General features: G+C 62.0%; 1 protein-coding gene across 1 annotated transcript in view; it reads right to left on the bottom strand.

The window, feature by feature from the left end:
• Positions 1-408: 408 nt before the first annotated feature.
• The window catches only part of Rxra (retinoid X receptor alpha), a 69492-nt gene continuing 45215 nt past the window's right edge, over positions 409-24685 (bottom strand). Inside the window, exons 2-10 of the mRNA XM_003473003.4 lie at positions 22093-22358; positions 18434-18584; positions 17852-18031; positions 11810-11979; positions 9744-9873; positions 6056-6188; positions 5284-5375; positions 4375-4480; positions 409-3233 (exon numbers count right to left, since the gene is read on the bottom strand). Of these exons, the coding sequence (XP_003473051.3) occupies positions 3086-3233; positions 4375-4480; positions 5284-5375; positions 6056-6188; positions 9744-9873; positions 11810-11979; positions 17852-18031; positions 18434-18584; positions 22093-22358 (1376 nt within the window). The 3' untranslated portion in view covers positions 409-3085. The remainder of the gene's footprint in view (positions 3234-4374; positions 4481-5283; positions 5376-6055; positions 6189-9743; positions 9874-11809; positions 11980-17851; positions 18032-18433; positions 18585-22092; positions 22359-24685) is intronic.

Genomic DNA, 24685 nt, shown 5'->3' with positions numbered 1-24685 from the left:
ACAGTGTGGAGACAAAAGGCATTTATCATGGGAGATGCCACAGATGGACGTCATTAACCTGTTGTTAATCAGGTGGTTAAATGACATCATCAGCTTTGCGGTCCTCTGTGGGAAGCTCCTGCCCACCTGGGCAGCAGGGACGAAGGGGCTGGGACGCAGGGACACACCTGGTGCCCACACACAGATGCTGCGAGACGCGTCTCCAGGACCTCTGGCCCAGCCAGGTCCCAGGTAGGTTTGGAGAGGGACCCACTGGGAGGGCCAGTGCGGAGCCGGCAGACAGCCAGGCGGAGGCAAGGGGCTGGCAGGACTGGGCTGACTGCAGGCCCTATGGCCCTAAGGACCCGGGCTCCCCACCCTGTGCTTTGAGACTCCCAGACCCAAACAGGAAAGCCCATGCAGAACAAATGAGAAATGAACGGAGATGTATTTTGAAACGCTCATTTTGTTTCCCCTCTCACGGTTTTCTCGTGTCTCTTCCACAACTCACACCACTGTCCGTCCCACCCCGGCGTCTGTCTCGCCTCGGTGTTGCAGAGAACAATCACGGAGGAAGAATTTCACAGTCAAATGGGTCACAAAGGCAGCCAGGCAGGAAGGGCAGCGCGGTTCCACCGAGTACTGGGACAGGGACGAGCGTGACCATGGGCTCTCGGGCCGCCTCCCACCCGTGCCCCCGAGAGGGTCCACAGGCAGGCTCTGACGGAGCCTCCCCACTGCCCCAAGTCCCTGCATCTCACCTCGACCTCTAGAAGCAGAAACAAAACAAGTCCCACCCCCGCCATATCATCCAGTATACATGAGGGATAAAATTACATTTGTACAAAAATAGATTTTTTTTTTTTTTTTACCTTTCCCGATGCTTTAGATTCTCTTAGCTCTCCTCATGGACGTGACATCCCTAAAGCATTAGCGAGCGTCCCGGCTAAGGCATTGCTAGGGGTTGGGACTGCCGAAGTGGCGGGTCCCGGCATCTTAAAATAGATGCATCTCCTGCCTCGAGATACCGAAAGAAGGGGGGTCCTCGGGTGCCTGCTCTCAGGAAGCAAATTTACAGGGAGGCGGGGAAAGCCTTGATTAAACATAAACACAAAACATCGGTAACTGTGACACACACGGCTCCTCGCACACAGCGTCTCCATACAGCACAGACACGTTTACACCGCACACCCACGTGTACAGGACCAGGCCACGCGCCCCAGTTCCGTGATGGGGACAACATCAGCCCATGACCGCCAGGCCACATGCCGCAGCCAGCTCCCCAGGTGTCCTCTTCAGCACTGTCACCAGGCCGCCAGCCTGGGATCCCTGGGGACCACCAAGGGCTCCAGAAATTGGGGACCTGGGGCTGGGTCCCTCGGAGACCGAGTGATTCCAGCATAAGGGTCACGTAGGCCACCTGGCCCCAGGAGCTGTGCAAATGTCCACGCGGAAAGGTAACTTGGCAGCCGGGAGGTCACAGGCCCAGCCACGGCAAGGACGGGCACAGGGTGGCCGAGAAGCTGATGTCAGTGCTATCTTTAGAAAATTAAAGACTGTCCCACTAAAATATAATAATAATTATAATTACAAAAAAATCACCCCAATTGCGCCAGATTGGTAGCATGGCTGAAGGCTTGGTTAAAGAGCCATCCCACCTCCCCACAGCCCACCCTGCCCACAAGCGGCACTGGACGCACAGTGGCAGTGACAGGGCACTAACATGAAGGCCACAGGAAGCCGAGGGAAGTGGAGGGCAGGTTAGACTGCAAAGCCCAGAGGGCTCGGGCTCTGGATTCGTGGGTGGTGGCCAGCCGGGCTTGGGAGGAGGGGACATGAGAAGACTTCTGTCCCTGGATGTTCTCTGCAGGAGCATGGACACCCCCAAAGGGCGCACAGGAGCCCGAGGGCACTGCACAGGCAGGAGTGAGCACGGGTGACACCACAGTGGGGTGCCCCGGGCCGCAGAAGGCACCGAGCTGGGTGTGGGGTGGGGACCCAGAGCGTGGGTGGCTCTGCCTGGTGCGACCCTGCTGAGCTGGATGCAGCTGTCCCTCCCTCCAGCAGCCTCGAGGCTGGACAAAACCCCCACCCTGAGCCGCTTCTCTGCTCCTGTGAGCCCCACCTGCCCGGCCGCCCATTCAGGTACCCACTATGGACAATGCTAGATCTCCAGTTTGCAGTGGGCCCAGCTGGGCCTCCAACAGCCGTGGGAGCTGGAGCCCCAGCTAGCGCTCTGGGTGGAGGTCACCCACAAACAATACTGCCCCGGGGCCTACAAGGCCAGCAGAGTCCTCCAAGCAGAGGAGGAGGCCAGAGAAGAAAAAAGATGCCCCTGCCCCTGCCTGCATGGTTCGTTCTCCCAGAAAACCCTCTGGCTCCCAACATCTCCCTGGGGGGAGCCCAGCTGGCATTCCTCCCCCTCCCTGGGACAGCGATGTCCACATTGGGGTCAGCAGAGCCCAGGCAGGGTCCCTGCATGCTGCGTGGTGACCCTGGGGTACCCTGGGTTGAGCGGGCACACATGGCAAGAAGAAGATGCAGCCAGGATGATGACCCAGAGGACACCACAGTGGGGTGATGACGCCTCCAGTCCCTGCGGCCTTGAGGTGGCCCAAAACGCTGCGAAGAGGTTGGCTCCTGTTCTCGGTGCCTGGGGCGGGTACACCAATTTTCTTTGGAAAGCAGAGCTGCTCACTCTCCACTCCGAGCTAAGGGAACCCCGTGGCCCTGGGGGTCCCCCAGGCTCCAGCAGGTGGGCAGTGGGGTCTCCTGCAGTGAGATCCTGGCTGGCACCCACCGGCCCCTGCCTCTGGCCCTAGGTGAGCTCACATAGCTGTCAAAGATGAGTCACTCTATGGGGCGCTGAGGGAGGTTTGAGAACCAGCAACTATAAACAGCGACAAAGGAGCCCCCTCCCCAGGGCCTGCAGCCCCCGGCAGGCAGGGCCCCGGCTGGGTCTTAGCCACCAGCCCTGGGCCACAGATGAGTGACAACGAAGATGACCGGGATGGCAACGTCCCTTAGGACCGCAGTGACACATAGCGCCCAAAGGTCCACGTGGGCCAGGCAGGGAAGGGCAGGGACAGGCGGCCGCTCTGCTGGCCTAGGTCATCTGGTGCGGGGCCTCCAGCATCTCCATGAGGAAGGTGTCGATGGGCGTGTCCCCGATGAGCTTGAAGAAGAACAGGTGCTCCAGGCACTTGAGGCCGATGGAGCGCAGGGCGGGCAGCCGGAGCAGCAGCTTGGCGAACCTGCACAAGTGGAGGGCGGGGAGGTCGGCAGGGCCCCACAGGATGGCGGGGAGAGGGAGCTGGGGGCCAGGTTGCCTGTTTACCGGACAGCAGGGAACCCCTGAGGAACTGCAAGCAGGGCAGAGAGCACTGGGAAGGGATCGGAGGATGCCTCTGCTGTAGCTGCTGCCCTGGAGAGACGGGGGGCTGCCCTAGGATAGGCAACAGGGAGCCAGGCCTGGAAGATGCAGGAAATGGGCCCCCAGGGAGCCAGAGAGGCACCTCAGGGAGCTCGAGACATCCACGGAACCCACAGCAGACAAGAGCGAGGGCAGCAGAGTGACATGGAGATGGGCCAGCATCCCGAGACACCCGTGTCTGCCGGGGCATCCCATGGGACCCCAGGTTGGGGGTCCTATGTGGCTTCATGAATTACTCCCAGTGCCCCTCCCTTCCCAGGGAGGAAGCCCCGCCGCTGGCTGCCTCCCCAACAAAGTTTTAAAGGCCGGAACGCAGCCTGGAGACTGGACCGGGGCCAGGGAAAGAGCCGTTTTCTGCTGCGCTGCCGAGATGGACTGAGGCAGGGAGCCAGGAAAAGCAAGCGGCTGCCACCCCTGCTGTCCTCGCCCTCCGGGAAGTTCACTTCAACCCGTTCACTTCATCCCGAGCCACACAAGGCCTGCAGCTCCGCTTAACCATGTGTGTGCCAGTCGGCAGAGGCGGGGTGGGCGCCCCGTGTGCCTAGCCCTGCACACCTGGCCTCAGGGTGGGAGGCTGGAAGTGCCCTTTAGGGGGAAGGAACAGAGCCCAGAGAGCAACCTGAGTCCCAGAGCCGCTGGTCGATCCTCGGCACCCACTGTGGACCAGCACAGTGAATGGGGAGAGAGGAGACCTCAGGCCTCTGGCCATTTACCCTATAGGCCTGTAAAGCGCATACTATGTGCTGACACCAGCAGGCCCCTGGTGGGTCTGCTTCACGGGGGAGCCTGGGGCCCTGGCCCACACTAGCCAGGACATGCTCCTACTGTGTGCCTGTCCTCTTGAGTAGGGGATGTGCTCTGTACCCACAGCTGGGCACCTCTGGCCTGGCTTACAGAAGAGGCCACTGCAGCCGCCGGTCAGGGATGGTTCCTAACCCGCCTCAGGGTCCCCCAGGGCTCACCTGCCTGGCTGCTCTGGGTACTTGTGTTTGCAGTAGGCCTCCAGCGATGCGTACACCTTCTCCCTCAGCGCCTCCACCTCAGCGGGGTTCGACAGCCCCTTGGAGTCTGCAGGGAGAAGTGACCTCAGCTCAGAGCCCTGGCCAGGTGTGATGCCCCTGATCCTGCGGGACCTCAGGCCAGTCCCACATCCACAGAGCAGGCAGCATGCATGGGAATGGGGGCACAGCTGACCCCATAGGCCACCAGGGCAGGAGAGCCCGGCTCTGCCCCTTGAAAGCCATGTGGCCTGGGTGCAGTCCCTGACTTTCGGGGCCTCAGTTTCTGCATCTGTTCTCCCGGTAGCTATGGTACTAGGACAGGCTGTGGGTCCCTTGGTCTGTGCCCAGGCCTTCCCGGTACATAAGCACCCTGGACCAACCCACAGAATGACAAGCTGGAGGAGCTAGGGCTCACAGGGCCTCCTGCCCACTACCCAGGGGTCTCCTGGAGTGCCCACTGTCCTTGTTTACCCACATGCCACAGGCAGAGCGGCAAGCTTCCAATACGGTCCCTGTACCGTTCCTCCCCACATCCTGCAGGGCCCAGCTCCCCACACCCACCACTCTTCTCGACTTCACCCCACCCAGGGATGCACCCCCATCCCCTGCCACGCCAGCCCCACCACTGTGTGGCCCGAGGCTGGAGGTGACGTTGGCCACCCTAGGACACCTAGCAGGGCCAAGTGACCACCAACATGGTCCAGCACTAGAAGGGGCCAGGGAGAAGCATCTTCCCTGGCCCCCAGAGAGCGGCTGGTCCACCCCTGGCCAATCCCACAGCAAGTGGAAGGTGGAGAGCTGCTGCCCACCACAAAGTGGCCCCTAGCATGTCATGGGCAGTGGGCCGGCTGCTGGGCAGCAGGGGCATACCAGGGTTGAAGAGGACAATGGCGCGCAGGCAGCCCAGCTCCGTCTTGTCCATCTGCATGTCCCGCATCTTGGACACCAGTTCCGTCAACACCCTGAAGGATAGGAAGGCCACCAAGTCCCAGTCAGATCATGCCCCTCACCTGCCCCTCACCAGCCCCACCACAGGAAGGCCCTGGGGACTCAGGGAACCCAGAGTGGCCTTGCAGGTGGCTTGGATGGGCAAGGCCAGGTGAGGAGGCACCAGGGAAGGGCTGGAGAGGAAGAAGCAGAGATATGAGCTCCAGCCCTGCACACTTGGCCGCTGGGTCCTACCCAGAGGTGGAGCCTACACTCCCAGGGGCTGCCCTACAATGGCACCGAGGACCAGGCACGAAAGGGAGACCTGCAAGGGCTGAGTGGAGTCAGGCTGGAGTTAGGGCTCACCATAAGCAAGGCCCAGGCCACCTGCAGGTAGCTGGTCCCATCAGCCAGTGTAGGCCAGCAGAGGGACGCCCTAGACCAGGGGCCACGCTGCAGGAAGCAGGGGGTACTACTTGCCAGGGGAAACAGGTGAGCAGCCCTGCTTTGAGCAGGGGCGCCTCGTGGAATTCCAAGGGGCTCTCAGGCCACCTCGGCCCACTGGCTGGCCCAGGCCCGGGTGGCACCAGCCTGTGTCATCCTCACCAGCCTCCCCGGCTCCGCAGCCCAGCCCGACCCCCACATCCTGTGGTGTGGTGCCGTCCAGGACACAGCCTGCCTGGGGAGCGGACAGCTGACCCCACGCCCACCCCACCTGTCAAAGATGGCGCCCACCCCTGCGCTGTGGGCACTGTTCCGGTGCACGTGCAGCCCAGTGGCCAGGAGGATCCCGTCCTTCACGGCTATGGACCGGTGGGAGAAGGAGGCGATGAGTAGCTCGTTCCACCCTGCGGGGAGGAAGCACACGGTCACTCGGCCACTGTTCCCCAGCCCTGCCAGCACTCCCCTCCTCGCCCTCTCTTTCCAGACCCAAACCAGGGTTCCCAAAGCTGGTTCTGCTGGAACCCAGCTCCACAAAGGCTTCCATAGAGAAGAGCCTCAGGAGCACCTAAGTTCGGGAAACGCTACTCTTTCTGGGGTGAATGCTGGTACTGGTAGAATGCAGCCAGCAGGAATCTCAGGGTGCAGATTCCGCAAGAACTAAAGCTAGGAATTCTGACGGACCAGCCAGTCCTCTTCCAGGCATTTCCCCGACAGAGTTCAGGTCACTGTATCCCAGTGGCCCATGACCCGTGTTTGCAGCAGCACAAAGCTAACAGCTGAAAGCTGGAAGTAGCCGATCTGCCCAGCAGATGAGCAGAGAAAATGCGGGGTCCACACTGCACAGTGCCATTCTGCTACAAAGGATCAGCTCGAGTCATCTGTCGGAAAGCAGATGCACCCAGAGCCCGTAAGTATAGCTCAGATATCCCCAGCTTCTCTTACATGAGAGACCCACAAATAAATAAAGAGCAAAAGACAGACCACAGCCAGCAGAGCCAGAGCCTCAGCAAAAGGAGGGGAGCCAAGGGCTGGGGCAGGAGTGGAGGGAGCATTAAGACACCCACTCATCACAGGTCCCATGCTACTAAAAATTAAAATGAAAAGGGGGAAAAAAAGAGGAAGAGAAGACCAAGCACACGTTTTAACGCCCCCATGAACCAGGCTAAGTGAGGTCATCTCAGTACACAGAGTGTGACAGTTTCGTTGGGCAACTCTCACTGCTGCCCCAGGACAGCACTGTCCCTCTCCATCCCACTGCAGTCCTCGGTGCAGATCCTGGGGCACCGCAGTCCAGCCAGCCACATGGGCAGCTGGGACCCTGCAAGACACACTCAGAAACGTAACCCACACAGGAACCCAGGGCCAAGCGCAGCCTCAAGGTCACAGGGCTCTGCCAAAAGGAGGCCAGTGCTGACCAGGAGGCCAAGGCCCTGACCCAGGCCACCACTCTGGGGTGGACGCGACCTGACATAGGAGCCACCAAAACCTGAAAAGGAACACAGGTCTGAGGTCAGTGTGGCAGTCCTCTCCTGTGACCATGGGGAACCGTGGGCTGGCAGCCAGAGGGGCTCTGCGGGGCGTCGGAATCATCTGTGCACAGCATAGCAGGGGCCGCTGTCTCTGAGGGGCCCGTTTGGGGCGCTGTGTCCCCAGGCTGGCCTGGCTTGCATTCTGTCCCAGGACAGGGCCAGGAGCAGGACCAACCAGATGAGTGAGTGGGAGTCAAGGATGTGGGATGTGGCTGGCAGGGGGACCCCACCTCCAGTGGCACACAAGGCCTCGGAACTCAGCAGCATGCGACCAGGGCAGGCAGGATGAGGAGACCCAACACAGGAGTCTGGAAGCTGTAAACAGCCCTTGTCTGCCTCAGTTTACCCATCTGACTATCAGAACAGTCAGGGTGCACCTCCCAGAACTGCTCATCATGTCACCCCTAATGATCCCCTGGACAGCTGCAGCGAGGCACACACCCCAAGGAGGGGGCCCTCACGAGTACAGATGGATGGTCCCCAGGGTGATCACATAGCAGGCTTCAAGACCAGGCTGCCTCACGGCTCACACAATGGTGGAAACCCCCCAGAACCTAGGGGTCCTAGATCTGAGACCCCATCTCCTGAGGAGGGGAGCCAAGCTTGCCACACCTCATCCTTGGGCTGAGCAGGTACAGCCACCTGACTGACATGGGTTTCAAATTTCAGGTCCCCATGGCTGCCTTGGACGGCACTGCGGGTCCCAGGCAGACCATCCAGGGGTATGTGAGAGTCCACAGCAGAAGGGGCACAAAAGGAGACCAAGGAAGTGGCCAAGGTCACACGTTGGCAGCAGCAGAGTTGAACTCAAGCCCGGACTCCCTAACAGGACCCAGGATTCGGGTACCTGGTGAGTCAGCTTGATAGGGACCCGATCACACGGTACCCGGCAGCCAGCCTGACAGCAAGGACTCTCGGCAGGGACCAGGCCAGGGCGAGTCTGGGCACAAGCCTGTTCTAGGGTGAGAAGCCACCAAGACTCCCTGGAGAAGGCCAAGGGGAGGGTACAGTGATCATACTTGGTGGGATGTCATGGGGTAGCTTCCCAGTCACAGGGGATGCCTGCAGGGGACTGGGGACTTAGGCAACCTGGTCCTGGGCATAGGAAGGGGCCACACTGGGACCCCATGTGCAGCCCTATGCAGGCAACACCTATGCAACACCTATGCAACATAGGCAACACCTAGGCAGAGGCACAGGTCAGGCGGCCTACCATGTGCCTGGATGGTCCCTGCACATGGCTACCAGAGGCCACCAGAGGCCAGTACCCACTCCGCCATGATCTCGCAGGAAGATTGATGTCAGATGGAAGCGGGGGCTGTATGGCAGCTGCCACTAACACCTAAGCACAGCCCCCTGCCCACAGGGAGGTCACCCGGCCTACAGTTGCCCACTCTGCCCAGCCTGCAAGACCACCTACAGAGACACCACTGTAGGTGTCACGTTTGGGTCTGGGAGGTCCCGGCAAAACCGCCTGTGTTCAAGAGCTGGACTTTGGGTCGGGTTGGAGGGGGCCTCAGGCGACACGGCCTAGAAGGGTGAATCTCCCTCCCCAATTCTCCTTCCTGTCAGCTTCCAGGCCACCATGGTGTGAGCGGCTCCCTCTGCCAGGGCCCTTGCCTGAGCTTTGCCTCAGAGCTGGCTGACTGTGCCCTGAATTCTGAGCCCAGGTAAATCGCTCCTGCTTGAAGCTGTGGGTGTCAGGTCCTGTGTCTCAGCAAAGAGAAAAGTGACTGAGACCAGGGGTCCTGGCATCCCCTCCTAGTTAGGACATCCCTCCACCTTCACATGAGGACTTCACCTCACTCATCTTCCAAAGACCTCAGGATGGATGGGCTCTCGGGCCAACAGAGCTTGGAATTTTGGGCTAAGCAGGGAGGTGGGGGCCGGAAAAGTTTGGGCAGAGCTGAGCAGATGTGTGCCTGGTAGGCAGGACACCCACCAGGTTCTGAAAGAATAACAAAGGGGGACATACACCTCGGCCCTGGGAGACAAGCAGCAGCCTGGGAACAGACAGTGTGGTCAGGGACTAGAGAAGGGGGAACCCTGACCCATCCTGACCACATGCAATCAAAGGTCCTTCCCCAAGGGAGGCAGGAGGATCAGGGCCTTGCTAAGCACCTTGCAGAACACTCTGCACATCAGAGGGAGCTGTCACTGTCCGGCTGGGCACAGAGGCAGAGGGCTGGACAGTCGGGATGTCCAGGCCTCGGGACAGAGCAGCCTCCAAGCACAAGACAATCACTAGTGTCTTCACTTCAGCCGCAGGCCCCATGCACTATGCCACCCCCAGCTTCACAGACAGGAGACTGGGCTGAGGACCCCATCTTGGCCCACTCCCCGGCTTGTCCCCAACCCCCAACCGAGGTGCCACTCCCACCCACCATCCCGCTGCCTGCGACCCCGTTGTGCCAGCACCCGGCCACTCACCCGCCCGCAGCAGGATGACCTGGTCATCCAGCGGCAGCTCGGAGAAGTGAGGGACCCTCTTGGCCCACTCCACCAGCGTGAAGAGCTGTTTGTCTGCGGCCTGGCAGATGTTGGTGACGGGGTCATTTGGCTGCAGTGGAGAAGGACAGGAGACACAGCATCAAGGCCCAGGCCAGGCCTGCCCTGCACACCACAAACCCAGGAGGGGACTGAACAGGAGGCCACATCGGGGCCCTGGGCCCTGTGGTGTGACTGACAGGCACAGAAAGGCACTCCCAGGCAAGTGGTACGGCCAGGGGCTTTGGGAGGGTGGACAGGCCAGAGCCACGGCAGCCTGAGATCAGGGGAGGCAGTCTGCCAGTCTGAAGGCAGCCCAGGCCCAGTGTGAGGACCGAGACCCAGCATGCAGCTGGACTAAATCTCATGAGCCTGACTGGGCGTTCTGATCTCATAGCCCAAGATGCTAACCTCAGGCTCACGCTCAGCCACAGAGCACACGGCAGTGTGTCCCGGCAGCCCGGGAAGCAGCCCAGCCCACAGGGTCTGCATGGTGCCTCCCCAGGCCCAGTGCGTTCGTGCTCTTAACCAATGCAGAGGTGACTCTGGGTGGGCAGGCAGGCACCTCAACAGAGACACCAGGTCCTGGGCAGAGCTGGTAGGCGCAGGCACCTCACCAGAGATGCTAGGCCCTCGGCAGAGCTGAACTGGCATCAGAGTCTGACTTGACCAGAGTGGAGCTGCCCTGTCATTCTTGGGGAGCAGGGGCACCAGCGGGGCTGGGATTGGGATCTCCAAGTCACACTGCCACAGGACAGACACCAGGGCAGGGTGGGGGTAGGGAATCCCTTGTTTCAGATCTCGCCAGGGCCAGGCTCTGCAAAGAGGAACAGTGACCACCTTGGAGGGTCCCACAACAGAAACCAGCTGCCTGCCAGCGCCTGCTGAAGGCTCACTCGGGGAGGAGGCTGCAGGCACCTGACATGGAGGCCTCAGGTCGGCCAGGCTGGGAGGGCACAGATGCGGGGTGGGCAGAGGCCTCTCCAGGACCTGACATCCTAGCTGGGACCCAAGCCACACAGGGCCGAGGAGGGGCAAGGCAACCTGGAGGTCTCCCTGGACGAGGGCTCTAGGGGCCAGCCACAGGGCTCTGGTCCAGCCTTGAACCCACACAGACTCAGATGCTGTCCAGAAGCTGTGCTGACCACACCTGAACAGATCCAGGTCCCCAAGAGCCAGCTGGAACACACCGAGACAACAGAAGGCCAGAGGTGGGTGGTGTCTGAGCTGTGCCCCACTGCCTAGCTCTGGCCAGGGACATCTCCTGCCTGGATTCCCATAGTCAGAAACTCACCCCTGCCCAGGCCTGGCTGCGGCCACCTTCTCAGCAGGGCTGTGACACAAGGTGGCCCATCCAGGTGAGCTCACCAGAGGCCCAGAGGCCCCAAAGCCATGCAGGTTCCTATATCCCAGGCAGGTGGGGCTTAGAAAGGGGCTTGGGCACCACATAGGACCCAGCCACACCAGGCAGAGACATGGAGGCACAAGGGAGCTGACAACCGGTGAGGGAGGAAGCAGAGGCCAGCGGGGCTCCCCCAGTGCTGGGGAGTCTAAGGGGACACGAACCAGTGTCCATCCTGCCCTCACTTGTAGGCAGAGGAGGCAGCAGGTGGCCCAGAGGGCAGGGGCGGCCAAGCCAAGGCTGCTCCTATGGACACCAGGGTGAGCAAGGCTGGATAGCGAGTCCCAGAGCCACTTCCAGCTTTAGCAGCCACCACAGTGGCTGCCCCCTCTGGCCACATCATGTCTGTTTCCAGGACAAAAAGGCGTCACCTGCCTGGGGACACATACAGCAGGCAGAGCTGCCTGCCAGGACTCAGCTCCCCGCAGCTTTCTCGGGGGCAGGTCCAGGGGGGTCAGTGCAGGCCCAGGGCAGGGAGCCCACTGAGGGGACCGCAGCGGGGACCAGGGGCCCACAGAAGGAGCCCTCTGTTTCCCTGGTTGTCCAGGGAAGACGAGGCGCCAACAAGGACCCAGGGAGACTGAGGCAGGCCCCAAGGGGGACTCACCGAGCTAGGGCTCAGCCCCATGTTCGCCTCCACGTATGTCTCGGTCTTGGGCTCCACGGCCAGCTCGGCCTCCAGGATCTTCTCCACGGGCATGTCTTCGTTGGCGCTGCTGGTCGACTCCACCTCGCTTTCACTCCGGTCCTTGCCCCGCTGCCGCTCCTCCTGCACAGCTGAACCACGTGACCTGTCAGCCCGGTCTGTGCCTGCCCCACGCCTGGCCTCTCACAGCTGTGTGCTCTGATCACAATGCCAGCCTCTCACAAAGTCAGTCAGCAAACATTCACACCGGGAGCCAGCCCAGGAGCAGGGCAGACTGCCTTCCTCAGAGCCAAAGGCCCAGCAGGGACCCTAGCTACATGGTCCAGTCCACGGACTCAGGGAAAGCCTCTAGGCTGACGTGGCAATGACACCGGGAGTGGTCCAGGCAGAGGAAACAGCACATGCCAAGGCCTGGAGCCAGAGGCCACTGTGCTCTAGACCAAGGAACAATGGCCACACTGCTGAGGGACGACGGCAGGGGCACGAGCACTTGGCATCACACACAGACACCAGCAAAGCTCTCATCTCTGGCCCCTGTGCCCTGCACTGGCTCAGTCTCTGCCCTCCCCCACTGATTCACCACCAACACTCGGGCCTCGAGGCTCTGAGGGCACCGGGGCTGGGGTCCCCAAGCTGCCTCTACCCCCTGCTCTACACCCCACTCAGCCAGGCAAACCCCACCCCGTACTTCACCAGTACCCAGTCATCATGGGCACCAGGTCCTTTTCCACCTGTATGCAGGCCAGGCGGTGGGCCCAGACCCTTGACCCGGCAGCCTCCGGTTCTCATGGCCATCACCACTGTCACTCCCTACTCTGCTAGGTACTGTGCCCGGCCCTCTGTAGTCTGACTTCCCAAGGTCTGCAGGATGGACGAGTGCACCGGGGCATTAGCAGGCCTGTCAGCAACTACCATGCCCCACCTCTGCAGCTCCCTCTCCTGCCCATCCTGGCCCTCCTTCCAGCCTAAGGGGTGCAGCCACCCTGCTGTACTGGTCCCAGGGATTCCAGCCCTGTGCAGCTCCTCCCTGCCCACAGCTCTCTAACCGCCCTGCACGGATTCCGATCAACTTTTTACACCCCTGGTTCCCTGCCAGGCAGCAACAACCACTCTACTGCAGTTGCTGGGCACCCCTCGCTGGTCCCCACAAGCACCCCAAAACCTCCCCAGGAGGGCGCCATCTTTTTAAGCTCTGACAGCAGGGACCTCCTGCTCTCCCATCGAGACCCAAGGACAGCAAATGAGTCAGAGGCTGCAGATGACCAGCCAGGAGCCCTGTGGGCCTGGGGCTACAGTCCCACAAGCCTGGCTGTCCCAGAATGTCTGACAGCAGGGCAGGGGGGCCAACGGGCAGCCGAGGCAGCAGGCAGATGGTGCGGGCAGGGACTGCCAAGGCTGGCCGGGCTCTGCCTCCTACCCCTCCATACGATGGGAGTTCATCTGGGGTGGGGTCACTTCTCTGGGGGCAGAGATCACAGCCGTGGGGCCAGGAAAGAGGACCCCTCCCAAGGACGCCAAGCATCCCACCGGCAGGAGGCGCTGGAACAGGAGATTACAGCTGGAACCTGGCCCAAGGCTCTCAGCCCTGCAGAAGGGGTCTGGGCAGATGAGAGCTAAGTGTCTGCTCACTCCTCCTCCTCCTGCTGCTCCTGGGGGGCAAACTGAGGATCAGAGAACCAGAAGGGGCACAGCTGACGTCTCAGAACTGCTCAGCTTCAACCCACAGGCTCTGGGTGGAATTGCATAGCTCCAGACCCCGGAAACCTCTAACGTGGTTCCGGCAAGTCCCCTAACCTTTGTGCGCTCAGCTTCCTGCCTTCGGGTCTGCCCACCCCGCGTCCCCACTGGGGCAGGAGCCCCTGGCCCACAGCAGCCCTGAAAGGGAGCCTCGCAGTGGTTTCCCCGAAGCCTGGAGTGGGGGGGGGGGTGCGCCTCCTCCACGGGTGGCTGCGAGAATTAATTAACAAATGTTTTGTGAAGCACTTTGAAGCCTCGAAGGGCCTGGCAGCTCTGAGCAACATCTTTATAAATATTATGGTTTTATTTATAGACGTTGCAGGGGCAGGTGGAGCGGGATTTATGTTTCGCCAGCTCAATCACCTCTCAGACGCGGGCCTGTTTGACTTCTGCCCCGCTGGCGCCGGGAAGCCTCGGGCGGGAGGCGGCTGTGAATACAGGGCCTCCTTATCCTCCCAGGCGCAGGGAGAAGGCTGCGGAGGCTGGCTGCGAGGCCTTCCCTGCGGTGGGGTCCACCCCAGGACGATGGGGACACAGGTTGAGCCTGGCGGACCCCAGTCTGGCCAGGGCTGCCCCTTCCCAGCTCGGCAAAGTCCCTCTAACTAGAGACACCGCCCCACTGGGGGAAGCATTTGGCTCAGCTGTGGTGGGAGCTGCGGGCCTGCGGTGGACCCCCCATCGCCCCCAAACCAATCAGGAGGCCCATCCCAGGGGAGCAGCTAGGGAGGGCAGGGCGACAGCACCACAGGGAGGGGGCAGGGCACCCCAGGCCTCCAGGCTGCCCATGTGGCTGCCAGTGGCTGCAACCTTTCTCTGTCCCTTGTCAGCCTGAGGACCCCTGAAACGAGCAGCCCCTAATCCCACTAATGGACACCCGAGGGCCAGACACGGGGATGCCCTCCCTGGGCTGCACAGCAAGTCAGGGTCCTGCTGGTGCAGTCTCCCACAGGGGGTCCAACCTAGGACAAAGGACACACTGACAGGCAGCACATGAATATCACACAATCTGACAATCACACACAGATGCACGCACACATGCTCGTGAGCACACACACGTAGGTTCATTCACACTGTGGGCACCCATCCTACCCCACCCCCAACCAGCAGCGACCTCCTCTGCCACGCAGGAATGTGTGGATACTCCTGTGGGACAGTGGGGGCACTAGGCCCACACAGGCAGTTACCTGCCCAGAACCACAAAGCCCGCACTCAAAGAGCGGGGCCTCGTTCCCTACAGCAGAAACAAACAGGTGAGGCCAGCCATGTCTGCACACAGGTGCGTGCACGCACACACACACACACACACACACACCTGTCCTTTCCATGCCCTGGCCCTCAGAGCTGGGGGACAGCGCACAGAAAGCAAAGGGAGGCAGGGAGGAAATGGGGAGCAGCCTCAGGCAGAAGCCAAGAACAGGGCGCACACTGAGGACGTCCGGTCCGTCTCCCCCTCAGATCGGCACACCTGCAGGCCCCCAACCCTACCTCCGCCTTCCCCAGCAAACAGGCCCAGGCTCAGCCTGGTGATAAGCCAGGGCCCCGCCGCCAGGACCCGGGAATGCTGTGGAACTGGTCCTCAGGCGGCTGCCACTGCAGGCCCAACAGTTGCCCAATGGAGACGCTATCAGCCAAGGTGGCCCTCACCGCCCAGCTCTGGGTGGGAATATCGCCCATCCTGGAGTCAGGGTGGCCCCTCCTGGGAACAGGGCTACCCCATGGGGAGACCTGGCTCCAAGCACCCTGGTGGCAGCTGAGTCCAGGGGACTGAGTCCAGTGGGCAACGCTGCCCACAGCAGGCCTGGCACTTAACAGGGTCGGACCTGACCCCTCCCCACTGCTCCCTGCAGGGCATACTGCAGAGCTGCTCGGAGGCTGCCCACCCCAAGAGTGGGGCTGTGCACTGCAGACCACAGGCCTCAGGAGACTCCACAGGCCTGGGCAGGCAGGGCAGAGGTGTCTCACCTGCACAAAACCAGGTGTGGGGTGGCAGAGCCCACTGGGCAGAGGAGCCTCACTCCTCTTCCAGCTGCCTACACAGAACCACGCTCTGCCACCCACCAGGGAGGCCGCTTTGTGGTTGTTGTGTTTGGGGCACGAGAGCACTTTGTAGGAGGTTTTTACAGCACCTCATGACTCATAAATCCAGCGGGAGACAAAGGGGAGGAGGGCCCTTGACAGGATCAGGTATTTATCTAACGGCCCGTAAATCAAGCCTTGAGGCTGCTCGCTGCCATGAGGATGGGCTGACGACTCAAGATTGGGGGCTGTGAAGACCCCGGGCAGCAGGGCTCGCCAGTGAGGCCACACCTGCCCCACAGAGCCCCAGGGGCACCTGCCCCATACCCACCTCTCTATCCATTAAGTTCGGTCGGCATCGGGGCATAGGCTGGAGAGCACAGTGGACATGGGATGCAGCAGGGGCACCAGGAGGGGTCAGGCTCACCCTAGGAGAGCTCCAAACTGCACAGTGCAGGGGCAGCGTCACCTATGCCCCCTCCCAGGCCTCAGAGAAGCAGCCCGGGAGCCTGGGAATAGCAGGCCCTGGACAGCTACCAGCCTGGCAAGGAGGCTCATGGGCCGAGGGTGCCCACCAGGCTTGCACTGCAGCCCTTCCGGGTGCCGGGCCCAGGGCCTGAGCCGCCTTCTCTTGGGTGTCAGTCTGGACTCCCTCCTACCACCTGAGCTGTGTGCCCCGCGCCCAAAGCTGGGCCAGGTGCCCATACCTCAGCTTCACAGCCAGCTCCCGTCACACCCTTGGGGCCCTGCCTGGTCACGTGTTGGATGCTGTCAATGGAGTAGGGCTTAGAACCCTGGGCCCAGCACGATGCCTGGCAGCATACTGAGGATGAGGGAGTGTGTGTGGGCACCAAGGAGGCTGACAAGGTGCACAAAGTGCCACCTCCTACATTGGGCCCAGCCGCACACTCCACACCTGGGCGCATACCTGGCCCACTGCCTACCCCAGCTCACTCCTCACCAGTTCCCACCCTGCAGGGACCATGCTGCACTCACCACCTCCAGGAAGCCCTCCCTGACTACACGAAACACCTAGAGTCCACCCTTCCCTGCCAGAGCTCTGGCTTCCTCTGGCCTGTCTCGGGCAGAAGGAACAGGGGGCGGAGGGCAGGCTATCAGCCCAACAACCGACCCTGGACGAGGCTTGAATGCTCTCACTTTCCCAATCTACACAGCAAAAAACAAACCTGCACAAACTCCCAGTGCTCTAGGAACTGTGCACCCCAACCAGAAAGCCCTGGCTCGAAACGCTCTGGGGCTCCACTGCCACCCTGGGAGGGGGACGAGAGCTGCCTGAGTGTCCCCATCCTGCATGGCTCACCCAACTCATAGTCCGGGGGAGGAAACACTGTGGGACAGTGGCTCTCTGAGGTTTCAGTTTCTCTAGTGAGGCAGAGGCCAAAGACAGAGCAGAGACAGATGGACAGGTGGCAGTCCGGCAGCCACCACTCAGGGTGGGCATCACAGGGACACCAGGGACCCGCCAGGGCTGGGCGCAGGAGAAGAGGCCCTTGTACCACAGGCACAAACACAGCAGAGGAGGCCAGACAGCACACACGGAGCCATGTACCAAGCAACAGGCCCTGTCCTGCCCCATGCAAACGGCCGTGCACACCCCCAGGGATCCTGCTGCTCACACGCAGGGGTGCCAGGCTGCGGGTGAGAAGGCGGAGAGTCCGAGCCCATGGTAAAGTGGGCCTGAGGCCCGGGGTGCAGGAAGGCTGAGCAGGGTGAGCAGGCCACCACTGCTTAGACCCAGCTGCAAGCCACAAAAATCTCAGTGCAACAGGCTCTGAAGTCCTGCTCTCCACCCAAGGTCCTGTGCGGAGCTAGGCTCTGCCAGGGCCGGAAACCAGAACCAGAGCAGCCTCAAGAGGACCCTACATCCAGCCGCTCGGGGACACCTGCCACCCAGGGCTCCAGAGGCCACTTCCCCAAGGGCTCCCTGGCCATCCCCTCATTGGGCAGCTGGGCAGCCAGAGGACCCCTAACAGACACGCACACCCTCCCCCTTCACCACACAGACACGCTCCTGCCCTTCACTGGCCGGCGCTGGAGCCGTGGCTTTCACAGCAGGGGTGCAGAGGCTCTAGGTGGCTGCTCTGCCCACTGCCCACCATGGAGCAGAGTCTGGAGGGAGACAGCAACACCCTGGCCAGCTTCAAGGTCCAGGCTGGACTCTGTGCCTGAGCCCCTCGCCCCTGGGCGAATGCTGGAGGGAGGCCCCAGCCCCACCCCCCACACTCCTACCTTCCCGCTTCATGCCCATGGCCAGGCACTTCTGGTAGCGGCAATACTGGCAGCGGTTGCGCTGCCGCTTGTCTATCAGACAGTCCTTGTTGTCACGGCAGGTGTAGGTCAGGTCCTTGCGCACAGTCCGCTTGAAGAAGCCCTTGCAGCCCTCGCAGCTGTACACGCCATAGTGCTTGCCTAGGGCAGGTGAGCGGGGTTTGGCTGGGACCCCTGCCCCGCGGTCCCACCAGGGCTGAGTCTGGCCCCCGCCCCCCAGGCCTGCTGGGCCCTGCCTCACTCTCCTGCTCATTGGAGGGTGGATGCCCCTGGACGCCACCTGTGGGTCTCGAGTCCTGGACACAGGACCCGGGGAGGCAAAGCACGGCCTCAGTCCCACGCTGTGCGGTTCAGGGCCATCACACAGGGGCTCTGTCCAGCCCTTGGTTACCCTCGCTGCCCCTTACTAGAAGCCTCAGGACAGATGCCAACCTCATTGGGTTTCTGCACTCACAGACAGGACCATAGTGGGGCATGGAAGAGGCTCCCTGGCTCTCACCTCTCCACCCTGCACCCTGCGCCCCCACCCACCCGCAGCCCTACCTGAGGAGCGGTCCCCGCAGATGGCACAGATGTGCTTGGTGAAGGACGCCATGTTCCCTGAGGGGTGGGCGGGGACCTTGAGGACGCCATTGAGCCCCAGGGGGGGCTTGATGTCCTCGCTGCTGCTCACAGGGTTCATGGGAGAGCTGAGCTGTGGAGAGAGGTCCAGGAGGGTCAGTCCCAGGCAGGCCAATGCTAGGCACCTGGCCAGCTCAACTCTGCATACCCCTGACAGCCCTGCAGCACCCCCAATTTACAGATGGGCCACACATCCAAGGGGCGGCATGCCAACGGTCCCTGGATGGCAGGGCTCTGCTCTGCCCACTCGCCCAGCCAACCCCAGGGTCTCCATCTCCTGAGAGGCCCCAGGCCACTACAGAGGCACAGACCTGGGGACCCCCCGCGGCCCCACCCTACACAGGAGGGTCCCACCAAGCCCCCAAGGGCTGCCTGCAGTCACTGAGCCCTGGCTGGGGGCTTCCTCGTGAGACAGACAGAGGAAGACTGGGTCTCCCCAGCCACACACGCCCCATCCATGTTGCAGGGCAGTGGCCCCCACCACACGACAGGAGGGGTGCGAGCCAGCACCCACAGGCACGGGGCAGCATTGGCACCTCAGCCTCTGCACATCCCTCAGCCCCACCCGCCAGCCACCAGGGCAGGCGTGGGAAACTCACCCAGTTGCCCTGGCAACAGCTGCAGCGTGCAATGACACAGCAGTTTTGGTTCCGCTGCCTCCAGCCAGGCTCTGCAGTCAGCACACTGGGCCGGAGGCTCCCCCAGCCCCCAGCCCACCAGGCGGTCGTCTGCCAGGCACACAGCCCCAGCTGGGCAGATCCCCGACTTCTGCAAACCCCCCCCACCCCCGACCGAGGCGGAAAGAGGGTTGCACAGCTGCCGCCAGCCCCCCTGCCCTCTGGTAGCCCCGGGCCACCCCTGGCTCAGGGACTTCAGCTCCTTCCTTCCTCACCACCCTGGGCCCCATCCCCCTCTCTCACGGGACCGGAGGGATGTGCTTGTTATCCCAAGCCCCCTTTCCCCGGAGCCGGTGCGCCTGGCCCAGAGCACTGGCGTTCAGGGCTCCACTGCAGCACTAGGACAGTCCTTGTCACCACTCACAAAGTGCCCCACGTGCTGGGCCCCAGGGCCACAGTTTGTGCCCTGGCAGAGGGGAGACCTGGGGCCCGAGACTGGTGGGGTTCCCGAGCTCAGTGATACAGGTCCAAGCCGCTGGGCAGTGCCAGGGAGGAACCTCGTGCATTTCCTCTTTCTGTGGCTGCCCCAAACCACATGGAGGCCTACACACAGCCTCCTTGCCCCACGGCCTGGAGGTAAACTGAGGCAGGGCTAGAGAATGAGGAGGAGTGGGGAGTCATACTCCCCAGTCAGTCCCCACCAGGCTGGGAAGGCTCCCAGGACATGCACCACCAGGAGACCTGGGCAAGACTGGGGGTCACACTGCAGAACTGGGCCCACTAGGGGGCTCTCGGGGCACCACCATGGATGACAGGGTGGCAAGTGGAGATGGGGTGGGTCAGGGGGAAGTCTTCCTGTCTTGCCCAGCCCTGAACCAAGGGGCCCAGGTCCCCAATTCAAAGCTCACAGGTGGAGCCCCAGGCGTCCCCATAGCCCGACACTGGGGACTTCAGCATTCCCAGTCATGGCCTTTCCGCCCTTTGCCAGAACCCCAGCCCTCCTGTGGCAGGGTGGGGGCTGCCCATCCATTTCCCCTTTCGCATCCGCAAGGTGCATTTCAGTTCCCGCCTCACCAGCACCCCGCCCAGCCCTGCCCATCTCCTTGCTCCTTTCTCCTGCACCCACCACACCCCGTGCTCGCAGGTCCACCTCCCAGGCCACCTCTCACCTCCGGGTGTCCTCACCAACCTCCCAGGCATGGCTCTGCCCAGCCCCCAGGGCCAGTGGACACCCGTTACCAGCGGAAACCTCGAGCAGGCAGAGCCAGGCAGAAGATGGGTGGTGGGACTCAAGGGATCTCGCTAGTTCAGGCAGCTAGCTCTGTGGCTTGAGGCTGGGAATGGGGCACACCCCCAAAGTCCGCCCACACCACCATCAACACCGGAACCCCAGGGATCCGAGGCAGGAGCCAGACACAACTGCCAGGGATAGAGCTGTATGTTCCAGCCGAACCACAGCCACTGAGTAGCCAGGGAGCAAGGACCAGCTCGGACAGGTGTACAGCCCAACAGGGACAGCCTGGCACGTGTCGGGGTTTGCTCCCCGCCTCATCGGCCTCAGGGTACCCCCTGGGGCTCTTGCCCGCATCCTGGTGTCTGAGGACTACAATGCACCCTCCTCTTGGTGCACAGGAAGTGACAGAGCAGGACCGATGTCGCCCCCAAAGCCCTCTGCTCCCAGAGCTGAGCCACTCTGCTGCATACCATAGGCAGCACAGGCCGGGGGCTGGCAGGGCCCAGCCTCGTGGAGCTGCAAGGCCAGCAGGTGCCACCTGCAGGGAAGCCAGGCCCATGTATGCCGAGCCTTCATCTGCCCTCTCACCACGTGGCACCAGGCTGTCAGCAGGAGCGGGTGTGGGGCAGCCATGCTAAAAATAGCACGGCCAGACCCAGAGAGTTGGCCGGGCCTCCCTTGTGCCAGCAGCTCAGGTCTCTGCGTGCCGCTGGAAGGCCAGGAGACAGGATGGCACAGTGTCCCTCAGCAGGAGAACCAACTCTTCTGCACTCACCCCAAGAAAAGGGCTTGGGGTTGCCCTGGAGAAACCAGGGAGGTTCTCCAGGGGGCCAGAGCTTGAGAGGGCCCCATGGACGGACAGTGGCCAGCTCTGACACTGAGCACGTCCCAGGCCTCCTGGCCAGGAACAAGAGGGCTGGGGAAGTTGGGGAGAGCGGCTCCCATGGGCACAGGGGCCTGGGAGCCCTTGGTGGCAATGAGCTGCCTGGCTTTGACCAGGGCTACTCTGAGGGTTGCCCTGGAGTGAGGCTGTGACATGGCCACAGAACTCCCTGCCACAGAGTTTCAGCTACTGGGCACAAAAGACTAAGTCTAAGCTTAAAAACTAGAGCAGGCAAGGAGGTTTCCCGCCTATCTGAGGAAGGACAGATGGGGCCCCCAAGGGCCAGTTGCCAGGTAGAGGACCTGGAGAGCATCCATGCAGAAGTCCACTTGGAAATCCAGCAGGAGACACACAGCAGGCAGCAGGGGGAACCCAGCACCTCGCTGGACAAGGATTCCCTAGGGCCCCACAGCAAGACCTGGGCCTGCCAGCAACAGCTGCTTCCAGATCCAGAAGGAACAAAGAAGCCAGGTGGCGGTGGAGAAGCATCTGACCAGACTCTAACCGCCAAAGGTCCCCAAGCCCTGTGCACTCCTGGTGCCCACAGAGCACAAGGAGCCAAGGCCACCAAGTACCAGGATCTGCATCCCTGCATGAAGCCTGGACACCCTGGGTGCCTGCTGGGCTGCAGAGACCACCGGGCGTGAGCCAAGAGGGTGACGCTGACTCAGTTGGCACCAGGCTGCAGAGGTGGAGATGCCCCCCCCTGCCCAGATCTCCCCAGAGCTCCCAGGTGGGCCAGGACCCAGTCAGACAGAGAAGAAAGCCTGGGCCAAGGGCAGCCAGAGGTGGACACAGGCCCTGGCCAAGCCTGCAGGTAAGGCCCACCCCCCACATCTGCACTCACCTGGGGGCTGCCAGTGCCAAAGCCCAGGGTGGGTGTGGTGGGCACCGACATGGAGTGGGGGCCCATGGGTGAGCTGATGACGGAGAAGGGTGGGCCCATGCCATTGATGGGCGAACTCAGCGTGCTGATGGGTGAGTGCAGCTGCCCCGGGGAGCCCAGTGAGGAGCCGATGGAAGGGCCCAGCGCAGGGTGCAGCGAGGGGGCCGCCATGGAGCCCCGGCCCGTCGGGGAGTTGAGGGACGAGGAGTTCACTTGGGTGGAGAAGTCTGCAAGACAAGAATCCACGGAGGGGCGTCAGAGAGGCCCGCAGAGGTCCCGCCACCTGCTCACACCCTGGGCATGGCCCACAGGAAACCCCACCCACCCCGCCTGACGTGGCCTGACTGTCACCAAGGCCAACATATCCATCCAGGGCTAGGCCAGGGAGCCACCTGTGTATGATGCAGGGAAAGCAGCACAGCAGACGCTGCTGGTACCCACGCTATGGATGGACCCGCAAGGCCCTGCAGGGTCGCAACTGCTGTGTGGAGCCAGGACAGGTACCAGGGCTCCAGGGCTATGGCCATGGTGCCCAGGTCTCACAGCCTCAGGTGCCTGACTTCCAAGGAGCCCAGAAGCAGGAGGGGACACCTGGCACCTTGGGTGAGCAGGGAGCTTCCAGGCAGCCTCGGTCAGGGACACCCCCATGCCAGCCTTTATTCTATGATTTCAAAGCCCTGGGTCAGCATTCAGTAGCCTCCACGCCTGAGGCTACAGAAGCCCCCAAGTGGCCCATTCACTGCTCCCTGACCAACAGGCCACCCAGTGGGGACACACAGGGACTTGCACATTGCAAGGACCTAGCTGTCCCTCTTAGGCCACAACCCCTAGCTGCAGTATAGGTTGGTCCTTCCTGGCCACCTTGCTGAGACCTCAAGTGCTTCTGGGAAGCCAGCTGGTCGCACAGTGCAAGAAGAGGCTGTGACTGGACACAGGTGCCCCAGAGCAGGGACACAGACCTGCTGCACCATGCCATACCTACAATGCCCCCACTGGCCTGGACCTCACCCACTGGCAGTGACTGTGCCCCAGGGCAGGAAGTGACCTTAAGCAAAGGCCCAGGACACGCCACCACCTCTGGCCACCGCAGCCACTGTGGCATGGCACTCAGCCTGGCCAGCTCCAGCCGAGGCCCACACTCTGCCCTGGGTCCCAGAAAGCTGAACTCAAAAGTGATGTACAGCAGAGGAAGGACTCCAGCAGCTTCGCCAATGCCAGCACAAAGGCCCCAGGGCCACAGGGGGCCCCACAAGATCCCAACTCCAGGGAGGCCCCTTAGCTCATCCTCATCCTGCAGCTGCCTGGGTAGTTCCTCCTGGACCAGGCTGCAGGACGCCAGACAGGGGCCTGGGTTCCAGGTCAGCCAGGCAATCCAGGACCAGCTCCAACTGCGGAGGGCAGGGCCTGGTGGCTGCCACAAGCACACCCAAGGGACGCATTCTGCCAGCAACGAAGCCCCATCTGGGAGCCACTGCAAACCACTGGGAGCCTTCGCCACCCGCAGCATCAGGACACATCATTTCCTTGAACGTCAAAACAGCAACATAAGGGATCCCAGAACTCAGCAGTCGGGACAGTGACCAGCCAAGCGGGCACTGTGGCTCAGCCCCATGACCCACAAAGTCCCTCAATGAAGAGGGGACCTCAGATACTGAGGTTTCCAGCACAGTGAAGGATCCCAGGAGGGCCCAGGGGAGCCCAGGGACCGGCCAGAGAAGACAGGCAAAGTGTCCCCAAGACAGACGCAGAATCAACGCTCACAAGAGTATGACACATGACGCTGCCTGCCGAAGAAGCCAGTGCCACCCACCTCTGACACACAGGAAAGCACAGAGAAGGTGCCAGACAAGGGCCACCCACGGGTGCAGGTCTGTCGAGTGCTGCAGTGCCCCTGGCCAAGTGGAAGGATCAGCACGGTCCCCATCACAGCCCCACACCACCAACCCCCAGGCAAGGACTCTGGAGATGCCACTCGCTTCCTTTGCGAGCCTCAGCTTCTCATCTGTGCCCAGGCATGCTCAGTTCTGCTGAGCCCCAGCCCCGCTGGGTCCACCCTGCACTCCTGTCCCATCCCATTCCATTACCAGCACAACTGAAAGAGACCACCAACTCTGGGAAAGAAGGACAGAGCTCGAGCTGACTGCCAGCTAGCCCCGAGGAGCTCCTCATCCGATGCAGGGGCAGCCATGAGGGCATCGGCCTAGAATACCCCCCCCCCCCCCGCAGGACCCCACCGCACTGTCTGCTTGGCCTCCCAAGCGGTGAGGGTTCTTCAGCCAAGCAGAAGCCCCTCCTGGGCTCCACACACATTCACACCCTACTGCTTGTCTGGGGTCACAAAGGACTGGGGTGTTAGGCCCGTGCTGGAGGGTAAACGGCCAGCTGCTGTAACATCTGGGTGGCTTTTTCTTTTTTTCAGTACTGGGGATTGAACTCAGCGCCTTTGCGCTGAAATACATCCCTCACACATTTTTATTTTTTATTTCGAGACAAGATCTCCCTGAATTGCCCAGGCTGGGCTCAAACTCGCAATCCTGCTTAAGTCGTCCAGGGG

This window comes from Cavia porcellus, unplaced genomic scaffold, assembly GCF_034190915.1.
Source record: "Cavia porcellus strain 051 isolate PalLab524CR breed Dunkin Hartley unplaced genomic scaffold, mCavPor4.1 scaffold_49, whole genome shotgun sequence".
In the NCBI taxonomy this organism is placed as follows: Eukaryota; Metazoa; Chordata; class Mammalia; order Rodentia; family Caviidae; genus Cavia; species Cavia porcellus.
This window is presented reverse-complemented; position numbering and strand designations above follow the sequence as displayed.